Source organism: Littorina saxatilis, linkage group LG5 (assembly GCF_037325665.1).
Source record: "Littorina saxatilis isolate snail1 linkage group LG5, US_GU_Lsax_2.0, whole genome shotgun sequence".
Classification (NCBI taxonomy): domain Eukaryota; kingdom Metazoa; phylum Mollusca; class Gastropoda; order Littorinimorpha; family Littorinidae; genus Littorina; species Littorina saxatilis.
In genome coordinates, this window is record NC_090249.1 from 23889511 (window position 1) to 23905471 (window position 15961).

Genomic DNA, 15961 nt, shown 5'->3' on the forward strand with positions numbered 1-15961 from the left:
CCCCCCCCCCACCCCTAGCTCTCTCTGTCTCTGTCTCTCTCCCTCTCTCTCCCTCTCTCTCTCTCGCTCTCGCTCTCGGTCTCTCGCTCTCGCTCTCTCTCTCTCTCTCTTTCTCTCTCTCTCTCTCTCTCTCTCTCTCTCTCTCTCTCTTAAATTATTTGATGTGCAAATTGCTCCCATCTTGCTCTATGGCTCAGAACTATGGGGATGTTTTGACTGTTCACAGATTGAAAAGGTCCACATGTATGCCTGTAAAAGACTACTCGGGATCTCGTCAAACAGTCCAAACCAGATGGTGTATGGGGAACTTGGAAGATGCACTTTGTCAATCCTAGCAAATATCCGATGCGTAAAGTACTGGTTGAGACTTAACTGTATGCCGGATTCGAGATATGCAAAGATGTCATACATCATGTTAAAAAACGCAGTTGAAAGGGGAAAGCAGAATTGGGTCTCACAAGTTAAATGCCTCCTTTGCATGAATGGATTTGGAGATGTGTGGTTGAACGGGTCTGTAGGTAGGGAATGTACAGCAACGTCTTCAAGACTGCTTTGAGCAAAACTGGCACCGTAAACTTGATACAAGTGTGAGATTTGATGTATACAGGATGTTTAAAGGAGAACTTGAAAAAGAAAAGTATCTGGGTGTCATTGAAAACCAGTACATACGCAAAATGTACACAAAGTTCAGACTGGGCATTACACAATTGAAGGTAAATAAACTGCGCTATAATCCTGAGTGCGCTGAATCCAGAAATTGTACATTTTGTAAATTAACGGAAGAAAATGAAAACCACTTCCTGTTTAAATGCCCAGCTTATAATGCAATTCGTCAAAAGTACATTGGTGCTTGTTTTGACCTTGACCAGTTCTCCAACTCATCGTTGTGCATTTTACAGACCGACAACAAATTACGACTGATTGCATTGTCAAATTATGTGTTCTACGCGTTTAGACAAAGAGAAAATCAATTGTGAAATAGACCGGTGTGATCGTACAACCCAAAATCCTTGTCTCCAGCTTACTGTATTTTTTTCTGTTTTTACTTCTTGTTCTATGTGTTGATTTGAAGTTGCCTTGCTTCCGGACGGTCAAGTCCACTTTGTTCACATGCAAACTATTTTCTCTCCCTTGTGTTTGATGCAATAAAAATTCGCCCTCGCCCTCTCTCTCTCTCTCTCTCTCTCTCTCTCTCTCTCTCTCTCTCTCTCTCTCTCTCTCTCTCTCTCTCTCTCTCTCTCTCTCTCTCTCTCTCTCTCTCTCTCCCTCCCTCTCGGCTTCAAGTCCAGGAGATAATCTCAGGGCCATTCAACTGAACAACATCACTACCTCATTGCTGCTGGATGACTCAGTCATCCGTGGCGTCAACATGACGAAGTCCAATCGCAGTGCCGAAGGCATCTGTCTGTTCCTTCACAAAATCCTTTCTGGTCGTGCACCACGTGCTTTCATTACAAAATGTAAAGCCAAACCAAACCGAAAATTCAATGTCCCCATTCCACGGATAGATCTCTTTAAGTCAAGTTTGGCTTATTCTGGCAGCGTTGTGTGGAATTCTCTTCCGGAATCGGTTCGAGTCCAACGAATCTCAATATTTTTCAAAAAACACCTTTCATTATATTTAATATCATATTACGAAAAGTCACTGTGATGGAAGACTTCGTTTCAGATCTATTTTCATATTGATTCATATTTGTCCACAGCATCAGTGTTTCATCATATAAAAACTCAGTTTTGATAACGCATTCAAATTGTGTTCACAAATGCATGTTCATAAATTCCCACTTCCGTACATGACGTAAGAATTCGTGTAAAGCCTGTAATTGTGTACAATCAATCAATCAATCAATATGAGGCTTATATCGCGCGTATTCCGTGGGTACAGTTCTAAGCGCAGGGATTTATTTATTTTTATTTTTTTATTTTTTTATGCAATTTATATCGCGCTTATATTCAAGGCGCGGGGATTTATTTATGCCGTGTGAGATGTAATTTTTTTACACAATACATCACGCATTCACATCGACCAGCAGATCGCAGCCATTTCGGCGCATATCCTACTTTTCACGGCCTATTATTCCAAGTCACACGGGTATTTTGGTGGACATTTGTATCTATGCCTATACAATTTTGCCAGGAAAGACCCTTTTGTCAATCGTGGGATCTTTAACGTGCACACCCCAATGTAGTGTACACGAAGGGACCTCGGTTTTTCGTCTCATCCGAAAGACTAGCACTTGAACCCACCACCTAGGTTAGGAAAGGGGGGAGAAAAATGCTAACGCCCTGACCCAGGGTCGAACTCGCTTCCGAGCGCAAGTGCGTTACCACTCGGCCACCCAGTCCTGTGAATTCTGGTTTTATGCCTTTTTATATTTAGTCAAGTTTTGACTAAATATTTTAACATCGAGGGGGAATCGAAACGAGGGTCGTGGTGTATGTGCGTGTGTGTGTGTGTGTGTGTGTCTGTGTGTGTGTGTGTGTGTGTGTGTGTGTAGAGCGATTAAGACCAAACTACTGGACCGATCTTTATGAAAATTTACATGAGAGTTCCTGGGTATGAAATCCCCAGACGTTTTTTTAAATTTTTTTTGATAAATATCTTTGATGACGTCATATCCGGCTTTTTGTAAAAGTTGAGGCGGCACTGTCACGCCCTCATTTTTCAACCAAATTGCTTGAAATTTTGTTCAAGTAATCTTCGACAAAGCCCGGACTTCGGTATTGCATTTCAGATTGGTGGCTTAAAAATTACTTAATGACTTTGGTCATTAAAAAACTGAAAATTGTAAAAAAAATATTAAAAAATCATAAAACGATCCAAATTTACATTCATCTTATGCTCCACCATTTGCTGATTCCAAAAACATATAAATATGTTATATTTGGATTAAAAACAAGCTCTGAAAATTAAATATATAAAAATTAATATGAAAATTAAATTTTCGAAATCAATTTAAAAACACCTTCATCTTATTCCTTGTCGGTTCCTGATTCCAAAAACATATAGATATGATATGTTTGGATTAAAAACACGCTCAGAAAGTTAAAACAAAGAGAGGTACAGAAAAGCGTGCTATCCTTCTTAGCGCAACTACTACCCCGCTCTTCTTGTCAATTTCACTGCCTTTGCCATGAGCGGTGGACTGACGATGCTACGAGTATACTGTCTTGCTGAAAAATGGCATTGCGTTCAGTTTCATTCTGTGAGTTCGACAGCTACTTGACTAAATATTGTATTTTCGCCTTACGCGACTTGTTGTTATTTTTGTTTTGAATTTACGTGTATATAAATGTTATTAGAGTTGTCCCTTAGAGTTAGGAAGTGGTTTTCACCCTCCCTTTCTTTTCTTTCTTCTACTTTATTTTGTTATTGTCGTGCTTATCGTATCCTACTTCTGTACACACACACACACACACACACACACACACACACACACACACACACACACACACACACACACACACACACACACACACACACATACACACACACACACACCCACACTTGTACCGCTTATTGAACAGGCATGGCAGGCACATTTTCTTTAACGCTCACATTCAATTAAGTAGAAGTGCAATGCCAAGGCACTGCATACCCCCAGCGAAGGACAAATTCCGCGCTCTCTCTCTCTCTCTCTCTCTCTCTCTCTCTCTCTCTCTCTCTCTCTCTCTCACACGCATTCACACCCCCCAAGTCACACACACACACACACACACACACACACACACACACACACACACACCCACACTCATTCACTCACAAACATAGGCCCTGCACACAAACTCACGCACACGCACATACACATTCTCTCTCTCTCTCTCTCTCTCTCTCTCTCTCTCTCTCTCTCTCTCTCTCTCTCTCTTACACAGACACAGAAACACACACACACACAAACACACACACACACATGTCTTATGTAAAGATAATACATTGTTATTAATTGCAACGTAGTTGTTCCTTTGATTCCCCAGTTAACGGATTATTTTCTTCCCTCGACGTACGCGTTTTACGTGTTTTTACTTGCTTGAAACTGTTTTCATTATGCCCTTGACAATAATATTTCATGTTTGTCTGTATGTATATATTTGTTTGTTTGATTGTATAGTTGATTAGTTGTTTGTTTGTTTGTTTGTTTTTACTACTTCTTTGATTGTTATTTTAACATTTTAAAAACGTATTCTCATTAGATTAGTCCCTCTCATGGGCGAGGGCTGGATGTTAAAAAAAAAAGAAAAAAAGCACCAGTTTGCTTATGCCGTTACCCTCGTTAATAAAGAATTTGTCTTGTCTTGTCTTGTCTTGTCTTGTCATGTCTTGACCTGATCAATTGAGGGTTGAGGACTAAGTCTGAACGACTGAAAACTGAGCAAAACAACAAAACGAAACAAAACACACAGAAAAACGCACAGAAACAAACAACGATATCAAAGCAGAAACAAGCATTGCCACGACCACCATCAACACCGCTACAAAACACCAAAGGAGCTCAAAGGGCAAAGAGGATGAACTTGAGTAAAACGAAGCAATGATACGAATGAAGTTGAAAGAGAAACAAAGAGAAGACGTTCCTTTTGTGACAGCCACGGCCACAGGAGCTTGTATCAAATCGCCGGTCGATCATTATATTTACAGTCCACTACTACGACATACTACGGTCGATCATTATTTACAGTCCACTACTACGACATACTACTAGTATGTCGTAGTAGTGGACTGTAAATAATGTATGTCGTAGTAGTGGACTGTAAATAATGATCGACCGGCGATTTGATACAAGCTCCTGTGGCCACGGCGCACTGTCGCTTGCTCTACACATACACGTACTGACGCACACGTACGCACGCGCACGCACACACATAGAGAGGTAGACATACGGACACACACACACACACACACACACACTCACACATGAAAAGTAAACAGACGCAGTTGTGTGTGCAACTTTTCTGCCGGACTATTCGAAAACTGTCGTCCCAACAGTCGAGCAAAATACCGAGCAAAACCGAGAAAATACGTACCACAGTGTAAAGCACATGCCTATTCGACACTCAACACAGCGCAGAACATTCCCTTTTCTCCCGGGCCGTCCGCAGTAGAACCATCACTTGTTTGCCTGATTTACAGAAAGCTGTTTGGTTTGGGAGTAGGCCTTTTCAGGATCATGCTTGGATTCAGATGTTTACGTAAGTTTTATGTAATAGAAGGGGCTTCCTGGGGCTGAAGCAACTAATTTTTAGCTGCAAATAAGCATCGATTAAAAAATGTTGTAATCATTTCCACGATTTTTCCTTCATAACCAGCTGGGGAAAAAATAACACTGATTCCCCATGTGACAAATAGAGGTAGAACACGAACAAATCTTTAATTGTCTAAGGCCACAGCCCCTTACAATAGTGGTTAAAATAACAGCAATAGTATCTGCACAGTTATAAATTATAGTCACGCATAAAATTCAACAAATACAAATAGAGGTAGTGAATGAGTTTGAGATTTCAGGCGAAACGTGGATTGTCAAAGTAAAAGCCAATCAGACTGATTGTTTGATGTGTGAAACCATTGCGGCTTTGGATTCGTGTTTCCGAGGCCAACGATTGTAAGCATTCACTCTCAAAGACCCAATCAATGTTGATAATTACCGCGGCGACTCATGGTCAATGTGCAACTTATCTGTGCAATCGCAAAATGCACAACGAAAAGTCATAAAACACTGTAAGAAAAGGAACATGCCAACAATTTACGGAACTTGCAAATATGATGGCATTTCTGTACATTTTTAGACTAAAAGAAAAGCGACGAAGAAGCTATCTTTGATGTCACAGACAAGTATGACGTGTTATCTCGAACTACTGTGACGCGCTTGGAGGCCCGGAATTGCATTCTAAAAATTACGTTCAGAATAGGGATCCCGTCTGTTATTGTGCGTAGTATTTTGCTCATGAATCCAACAAAAATGTCAAAAACGATGTTTGGTGGCTTGTTGTCAGACCAGCATTTTTTGTTGGTCCTCGGGGAGCATATCGCCTTCGGCCTTGGTCGAAAAAGATTAAACCGAAGACGATATGCCCCCCTCGGACCAACAAAAAAGCTGGTCTGTCAACAAGCCACCAAGCATCTTACATTGTGCACAAAGATGACGCCACTGTATAAAATGATGTTCCGTACAAGACAACGTTTATCGACACGTGTACGCGAGTAAACTGTATGTGGCCAATACGACTAACACAACAACCAATCTCAGAGATAGTGTGTAGCGTCGGCAGTCGGTCATATGGCTACACTAATACCGAATCGCCCAAAACTCTGACGTCACTTGGGTAGAGCTTTTGGACTTGCTCACGGTACAGCAAGCACACTTCCGAAAATTGCCTGACCGTTTCTGGTCATGTCGGCAACTTTTACACACACACACATGCAACTACACTACACATGCACACACATCATGCACACACACACACACACACACATACACACACACACACACACACAGACACACACACGCAACTACACATGCACACACACACTCACACACAAACACACACACACACACACACACACACACACACACACACACACACACTGAAGCTGATGCCTATTATTTTTGCCGTGTGTGTTTCAGTGCACGCCATGTGTTCCATGGTGCCAGACCCTAACGCACCGTACAACATCACCGGCACTGTGGACCTCGTGCAGGCTGTGGTGAGTACAAAGTTCTCAGTTAAATGTCGTTCACATTGCAGACTTTCAACCAACGTTTTCCTTACTTTTGTCGGTTTGAAATCGCTCCCGAGTTGTCGAGGCCAAATCGGCAAAATGTCTGCCATGTGAACGCCCCAACGATTAATTTTCGATTTTGGGCAGATTAAGCCGCGACTGACTGGAAAACTCAGTTTGGCGCTGCTCGACTCGGCCGTGACTTGGCGCAGATTTTGAGTAGACTTTCCTAATAGCGCTTACTGATTGGTTAGCTCTGGACAAACTGCTCTCTCCGCATTAGGAGGTAGCTCCGATTGCTGAACTGGCCTTCAAGTCTGCCGAGAATCGCCGCTTAAACCTAGCATGAGCCTTCGCGCTGTTCCGGCACATGGGCAGCGATTTTGATGTGACTTGGCGCCGAGTAAACTGATTCGATTGAAAATTGGGGTAAAGTTGGTAGATGTGAACAGCACTTTAAAGGCACAGTCCTTCCTGTGTCAACGATCCGTTCAGCGTGTCAGGTATAACCAGGCTACTGCATGGGACTTGGACGCTCTACCTCGTGTGTGTGTGTGTGTGTGTGTGTGTGTGTGTGTGTGTGTGTGTGTGTGCGTGCGTGCGTGTGTGTGTGTGGATGTGTGTGTGTGTGGATGTGTGTGTGACTTGAGGTGAGGAAGCTTTGAGTGTATGCTGTTAGTTTTAGTGAATGTATTTTTAAATGCTGTCCAGTGTTGTTTTTAAATTGATGTTGTTGATGAGTTTGTATAGATGATGCTTGTGTTGGTACATGGTGTACATGGCTGGATTGAATATTTCTTAACCGCAATGTCAGAACAAATTCCCAACCTTGGGCAATTAAAGATTCTGTATTCTGTATTCTCTTTCTGCCATCAGTGAAATTCGCAGTTTGAGCTTTTATCGTATCAACAAACCATGTCCCAAATAGTCACTAGTCCTGGGGGCAGAAATAGAAATTTAGCATAGCATAGCATAGCATAGCATAGCATAGCATAGCATAGCAGTTTGAGCCAAACGACGCTATGACCGTTTTACTGGCCAGTAAAGATGTCATTACGGTCTTTGCATCAGGGGCTTTGACAGCTATCGGGCGACGTCATTTGTGGCCGACAGTTGCAAGTACACTTTCCACCTGCTGAGACTTTTGCCAGTAGACTGTCACTGACCACGCCAGGTATTAAACATTTACTGCCAAAGATCATGGTCAGTGGACACGATTGTATGTTACCGCTTGAGATCTAATAAACAAAGGGAAGTAAGCAATCTCAATGCATACGACATGTGTACTAGAGTAAGTGAGAGTTATTCGGAACCAGTCTCCTGGCACCTGAGAGAATAACAAGCATTGACATGAATAAGCGACTTTCGTCATCTTTGTTTCTGATTGTTACCGCTTGAGGTATTTAACCGGCAGGGTATACATGTACATTATTCTAATTATTACATGGGTCGTATCATTTACTGTGTTTATACTGTCCAAAACGAACGAGCTAAAAGACCAACTTGCCGAATAACAAATGAACGAATGAACTAAGTAACGGGCCAATTGCGTCATCTAAATTCAACTGCAGGTCTTACATGAGAGCGGAAGTTGCATGGTGTTTAGAGCGCGTGCCTCTCACGCTGGCGGACAGGGTTCGATGCCAAAACTGGGTGTATACAGATACCCGATTTTGTTTTCAACTGCCCTTCAGTCTACTCAGCCAGAAATGGGTACTTTGCTTTATTCAGGGTGGAATTTGCGAGAGGGAGGGGAAAGCTTGCCCCAAGGGAAGTTCGGATCCCTATCGTCTCGCCCTACGACCAAACAGATTTAAGGACCATCTTTATCTTTTTTTCTACATTTTCATTTAATTTACCCTTCTTCAGAAGTTAATGCCTTCGTTATAATTTTGCATTTACAGATTCTTTTTTTTATTTAAGGCTTTATAGTTCTTCAGATGTACCCGCTGCAGTTGCTGCCGCAGTTGTTCTTTCGTGTTTTGTTTTGTATGTGTGCTTGTTCGTCCCATACGTCCGTTCGTTCGTGTGTTTGTTTGTTTATTTGTTTATTTCCTTCAGTTTGTTGTTTGAAGAAGAAGCTGTTCTGTGTTTCCAGACTTCCCTGAACTACCCGCTAGGCCTTCTAGAGGTGCGCGTGCAGCTGGAAGGCTTCCCGTCGGATGACCGCGTCATTGATCACGGAATGCACGTGCACGTGTACGGTGACATCAGCACGGGGTGCTCGTCCGCAGGCGGCCACTTCAACCCGCTTAAATCTGTCCACGGCGCCAGGACCAGTCCTGTCAGGTGGGTGACACTGTCGTCTCTTTATTGTGACCACCGAGAAGACCTTAAGGGGGGAGTCACACATACACGACACACGGCCAGCGCACTGAAAAAATCGATAGTTTGGCCAGTGCGTTGTCGTTCGCTGGGTGTGCGTCAATATTCGTTACTCGTTCGTCGAGCGCGCTGGACCAACGCTATTCATTCGTTGTCATTCGCTGTGTGCGTTGGGATTTTTGAGCATGCTTAAAAATGTGCGCGGAGCTCGACGCATGAATGTACACGCCAGACTCGCGCAGAGCGCGCTAGACCAACGCCAGACACACGCGGAGCACACGCAGTGTGTTCGTTGTCAACCCGCTAGCTTTTACAGTGGAGCCCCCCTTTTACGATCTAAATGAATCTGAAAAAACGGGTCTTAAAAAGGACAGAGTCTTAAAATGGAGGTAAATCTACAGAGGATTTGAACAGAAAATCGTAAAAACAAAGGTCTTAAAAGGGACGAAGTCTTAAATTAAAGGGTCTTAACGGGCGGGGATGTAGCTCAGTCGGTAGCGCGCTGGATTTGTATCCAGTTGGCCGCTGTCAGCGTGAGTTCGTTCCCACGTTCGGCGAGAGATTTATTTCTCAGAGTCAACTTTGTGTGCAGACTCTCCTCGGTGTCCGAACACCCCCGTGTGTACACGCAAGCACAAGACCAAGTGCGCACGAAAAAGATCCTGTAATCCATGTCAGAGTTCGGTGGGTTATAGAAACACGAAAATACCCAGCATGGTTCCTCCGAAAGCGGCGTATGGCTGCCTAAATGGCTGGGTAAAAACGGTCATACACGTAAAAGCCGTGGGAGTTTCAGCCCATGAACGAACAAACAAACAAAGGGTCTTTACACGGGGGTTGCACTGTACCAAACAGCGACACAAGTTGGGCGCACAACAACGCACTGATCTTATTTTCCATTTTTGATTAATGTTCAATGCGCGGGCCGTGCGTCGCGTATGTGTGACCAAACCGCGACAAAAGTTGGGCGCACAACGACGCACTGATCTTATATTGCATTTTTTTAAATTAATTTTCAATGCGCGGGCCGTGCGTCGCGTATGTGTGACTCCCGCATAAAGACCAACATCGCCTCGCGGCAGATGCAGCCCTATTAGTAAGAATGTTTAAACGCTGTGGTAGAGTAAGAGCCCCTTTTCAAAGCGAGGAGAAGCAAGTACCACGTTGCCAGTCGGGTTTGACCTATTCATTGCGGAAGCTTAAACATTAATTAAATAATTTGTTTTTTAAAATTCAAGTTCTTCCTTTAAAATTGAAATTGTAACAGATTAAAAAATGAGTGCAGGTATGCTATGTTTAAAATGCTCACAATAAATAAGTAAAATCCCACCAATTTATGCAAATAAGGTTCTATACGCGGATGCCTCGCGGGAACCAGCTTGACCGGTTAATGCGCCAGTCACACATTCACGACGCACTGCCCGCGCATTGACAATTAATTAGAATTGGAAACTTAGATCAGTGTGTCGTTGTGCGCCTAACTTTTGTCGCGATTTGGTCACACATAAGCGACGCACGGCCTGCGCATTGAACATTAGGGGTTGCTTCTTTCCAAGCCGAAGTAGCCTTATACGTCTATGTGGTGACTGATCCTGGGTTTTCAGTGTTGATGTCTAAGTTTTCGACCGACAAGTTGACCACACACTGTAAATTAAAGTGTTCCATTTTCAACACACTTTTTGTAACTTGTTTGTTTGTTTGTTTGCTTAACGCCCAGCCGACCACGAAGGGCCATATCAGGGCGGTGCTGCTTTGACATTTAACGTGCGCCACACATAAGACAGAAGTCGCAGCACAGGCTTCATGTCTCACCCAGTCACATTATTCTGACACCGGACCAACCAGTCCTAGCACTAACCCCATAATGCCAGACGCCAGGCGGAGCAGCCACTAGATTGCCAATTTTAAAGTCTTAGGTATGACCCGGCAGGGGTTCGAACCCACGACCTCCCGATCACGGGGCGGACGCCTTACCACTAGGCCAACCGTGCCGGTTTTGTAACCAGTTGTGAACACTGTGCGACATTTTATACAACTCTAGGAGGAAATGTATCACACATGGTGAACAAGAAAATGTAACAGGATTTACAATGTAGAATTCTATCAAATTCCACACAGTGTTCACAACTAGTTAGGCCAAACAAAAATAGATGTTGGTTTATAGGGTAACGTGACCAAAAAAGACAGGATCGGTAGGTCGGCTTTTATTTTTTTAATTTTTTTATTTAGTCGATTTTAAAGGAGGTTACTTCCCTTAGTCGCGGTATGGTTCGCAAAATGTGCCAAAAGGTTTTTATTTTTTTTGAGAAATGAAAAAAAAGTTTTAGGGTCGGCGGGAAAAAATAGGGTCGGTCAGGTTACCCTAAACCAACATATATTTTTATTTGGCCTTACAAACAGTGTGTTCAAAAGTGGAATTGACACTTCAGTTTACAGTGCATGCTTTGATATCTCTTTCCAGGCGGACTTATTCATTCTTGATTTTGGAGCGTTAGGAGAGTATCTGTTTCGAATTTCTGCCGTAATTTGTTGTTTGCGTCTACAGACATGTGGGTGATTTCGGAAACATACGTGAGGACGGGCAGGGCAGAGTGAACACGATGTTCAAGGACAAGATGGCCTCTTTGGTCGGCGACTATTCCATCATGGGCCGCACTCTCATCGTAAGTGTGTGTGTACAGTAAAGGGGTAAGATTATTCCATCATGGGCCGCACTCTCATCGTAAGTGTGTGTGTACAGGAAAGGGGTAAGACTATTCCATCATGGGCCGCACTCTCATCGTAAGTGTGTGTGTACAGTAAAGGGGTAAGATTATTCCATCATGGGCCGCACTCTCGTCGTAAGTGTGTATGTACAGTAAAGGGGTAAGATTATTCCATCATGGGCCGCACTCTCATCGTAAGTGTGTGTGTACAGGAAAGGGGTAAGACTATTTCATTATGGGCCGCACTCGCGTCGTAAGTGTGTGTGTACAGTAAAGGGGTAAGATTATTCCATCATGGGCCGCACTCTCATCGTAAGTGTGTGTGTACAGGGTGGGGGTGGGGTTATAAGACTATTCCATCATGGGTTGCACTCTCATCGTAAGTGTGTGTTTACAGGGGGCGGGCGGGGGTGGGGGGGGGGGGGGGGGAGGGAGAGTGGTAAGACCATTCCATCACGGGACGCACTCCCATCGTATGGTAAGTGTGTGTGTACAGGGAGAGGGGGTGGGAGAGGAAAGGGGTAAGATTATGTCATCATGGGTCGCACTTCCATCGTAAGCATGTGTGTGTGTGTGTGTGTGTGTGTGTGTGTGTGTGTGTGTGTGTGTGTGTGTGTGTGTGTGTGTGTGTGTGTGTGTGTGAGAGAGAGAGAGAGAGACAAGGGACGATATTATTCCATCGTGGGCCGCATTATTATGGTACGTGTGTGTGTGTGTGTGTGTGTGCGTGTGTGCGTGTGTGTGTGTGTGTGTGTGTTTGTGCGTGCGCGCGTGTGTGAGTGAGTGTGTGTGTGTGTGTGTGTGTGAGTGAGTGTGTGTGTGTGTGTGTGTGTGTGAGAGAGAGAGAGTTTTTTTAAATAGATCTTTCTTGTCACCCTCAGGTTCATGAGAGCATGGATGACCTTGGACTGGGTGGAAACGAGGAAAGCCTCAAGACCGGTAACTCAGGAACCCGAGTGGCCTGCTGTGTCATCGCCTATGCCCCTGCCACTAACTGGCAAGGAATTCAAAACCTCAGTATTCTGTAAAACCGACAGCGGGCTATTGATGCAAATGGCTAACCATCTAGTCACTGAAATAAACTAAGGACAGATAAAACAAACATAATAGGGCTTAACGTGCCAAATTCTGAGATAAAGACTGAAACTTGAATATCGGGTATCGGTCTGTTTCACAAAAACACTACTGAAGAAATCTATTTGGTTATTTAAATAAATCAATAATCAAATGATCACACATGAAGAAGATAGAGTATCAAAACAGAATACCGAAGGCAGTAACTTTATTGGTAAATTGAAGGGAAACAATGACAACTCTGTTCCAGAGAGATATAGACACAGACACACACACATACACATACACAGGCACAGCATACCCCTGAGAAAAAGTAAATACAATGACAGTTTTAAAAGATAGCTTTTGTGTACGTTCAAGGATTGCTAATGAGAGAAATAAAATGAAATGTAGGGGTTAAGCCTTTATTTATAAGATAACGTATGGCATTTGAGAATAAGGTATCACTCTTTTGCACAAGAATCACTACTGAATAAATAAGTACAATTAAAAGAAAACAATACTATTTTCGAGCTCAAATACCTGATTTTAGTCAATTCTTTATTACTAATATTTTGTATCTTCTTTTTTTTTCTTTTTTCTTTTTTAACTTTAGGTCACATCAATTGGGCGAGTGATATATTATGTACTTCCGGTTCTCAGGAGAAGACTCCAGTCGCACACTTGTGTTTGGTACTCATTCTTTTTCTGAACTGTGTTTTTAAGACGAAACCCAGATGGTAGCTGATTTTTCTTATCTGTTGGTGGAGGGTGCTGACAATACAGATATGATTTAAGAAGAATTAGGAACAGCAGTCTGTTTCGTTGGATACAATTAGAAACGTGATTAAACTATGCCTTTGTCAAAATAATATTAAAGCGTTTTATTCAAAACATGGGAATTAGCGTGTGTGTGAGTGTGTGTGTGTGTGTGTGTGTGTGTGTGTGTGTGTGTGTGTGTGTGTGTGTGTGTGTGTGTGTGTGCGAGCGTGCGTGTGTGTGTGTGTGTGTGTGTGTGTGTGTGTGTGTGAAGTGAACAGAACAAGGCCAAACTTAACAGCAAAGAAAAGACACACACAAAAACCAGCCGTGGTGGCACCTCAGTGTAACATCCGAGTTACGTCATCAAAGACCCTTACTGAGGGCACACAAGCCTAGTGGTAAGAACGTCGGCCTTCAAGCTAGAAGATTCCGGGTCGAATCCAGGTTACGCGTCGTGGGCTAAGAGTGGAGATTTTTCCGATTTTTCCAGGTTTATGTGCAAACCTGGAGATCGCGAAAATCTCCACCCTACTCCTTCGTGTGAACACCCAAGTACAGCTCAAAGTCACACACTCACATATGTCAGATGTCAGTCAACTTCCTATTGTCATGTTCAGCCCCAACCCCCAACTCCTCCTGGGATAACTCTTTCACATAACTGAAGCATTAATAATATCAGTCTTCATTCAGTCTGAATGTCGTCCTGAACGTCAACGTTGGTGCTCTGAGTCACGCCCTTAGACACGCTGTCCATGAGCTCCCCGTCAAGGTTGGTGCTCTGAGTCACGCCCTTAGACACGCTGTCCATGAGCTCCCCGTAGTCAAGTTCTGCCCCCATCTCCTGGGACACCTCGTTAGCCAAAGCCAGGACGTTTGAGTCCGTGTGCAGGGCGAGCAGCTTTCTCAGGACATCCTTCTCTAGCACTTTGGACAGCATGCAGATCTTGACCAGTTCGCTCACGCTGGCCGGTTGCCACTTGGGAATCTCGGTCTTCAGCTTGCGCAGCATCCTCGTCCGTGTCTCCTCTGCTCTCTTGGCTCTCCACTTCTCCAGCACTCCGTTCAGCGTGTACAGGAACGGGTTCAGCGCCGAGTTGAGCGGCAGCACGAAGATGGCGGCCCAAACGTTGACCTTGCCTGGGATGGGAACCCCATTAGCGGCCAGCAAGCCCATGATACCGATAGGGAACCAGCAGCAGAAGTCTGTGAGGACGATCATGAACAGCCTGCGCGCGATGGCCAAATCCCTGTCTCGTCTCTGAGATCCTGCGGCTACGCTGGCACGGTGGACTGCCGTGTAGATGAACACTTGCCCGACTCCAATTAGGATGAACAGGACGAAGTTGAGGACGATAAACACACCGAAGGCGTAGCTCTGCCCTGAGAACTCCTGCCTGGTGATGGGCAAGGGGACGCAGATGCCGTTCTGTCCGTAAAACTCCAGCCCCGCTAGAAGCGGCACTCCGGCGAGAATGACTCCAACGATCCAAACTCCGCTACAGATGATCACGGTGACGTGCGGAGTGAGGTGGATACGTTTGCGGAAAGGGAAGCAGATGACCAGGACGCGGTCAAGCGTGATCAGACACACCACAAAGGCCGAGACCTCGCTGGACAGAAACGACAGAAACCCTGCCGCAGTACACACTGCACTGCTCTTCCACTCCGTCTCTTTAGCCACGTAGTCTCCGCGAAGCTGAGCGTCCGCGATACCAATCATGAACATGTAAACACCCATCAGGAGGTCAGCAGCACACAAGTTCTTCACAAGAACACCAGATGCTGATGCGGGGTTCTTGGTACCAACGAACTGCCTGCAGACAAGGACGCCCGCGTTGCCGACGATAGCCAGGCTGGACAAAGCCCACAGAAACACTCTGAAGAAATCCTCACCCAGCAGGTCATCGCAAGAGGACAATTCGTCAACAGGGGCGTGGCAGCGCAAAAGAGTGGGGTGAAAATACCCACAGCACAGTTTGGATTCGTCAGTGTGCAGTTCTTCGAGAGCCCTCAACCCAGAGAGACATCCCTCGCCGTATTTCTGCAGCTGGTTGTGCCTGAGGTCGAGATATTTCAATCCAACCAGAGGGCTTAACGCTTTGTCATGAATAGTCTCCAGTCCAACGTTCGTCATGAGTAGAGATTTCAGATTACTCAGCTGGCCTTGGTTTAGTATGGTGGTAAATGTACTGCCAAGGATTTTCACGAAAGGATTATTCGAAAGATCTAAGTATTCAAGTCCGGGTAGATTTTGAAGAATCAGAGAAGCAATGTCTGCCAATCTATTGAAGCTTAGATCGAGAATCTGAATCTGAGGCATGTTGACAAGAGTCACATTGTCAAGTCCACATGAAGACAAGTTTAGGAAAGAAAGATACTCCATGACGTGCATTTTGTTCAG

At 44.4% G+C, this 15961-nt stretch overlaps 1 protein-coding gene across 2 annotated transcripts in view; it reads left to right on the top strand.

The window, feature by feature from the left end:
• Positions 1 to 13696, top strand: part of LOC138966624 (superoxide dismutase [Cu-Zn]-like) — a 50740-nt gene extending 37044 nt beyond the window's left edge. For both annotated transcript variants that reach the window (XM_070338912.1, XM_070338913.1), the window contains exons 2-5: positions 6621 to 6700; positions 8814 to 9004; positions 11586 to 11703; positions 12627 to 13696. In XM_070338912.1, the coding sequence (XP_070195013.1) occupies positions 6621 to 6700; positions 8814 to 9004; positions 11586 to 11703; positions 12627 to 12773 (536 nt within the window). In that variant the 3' untranslated portion in view covers positions 12774 to 13696. The remainder of the gene's footprint in view (positions 1 to 6620; positions 6701 to 8813; positions 9005 to 11585; positions 11704 to 12626) is intronic.
• Positions 13697 to 15961: the final 2265 nt, after the last annotated feature.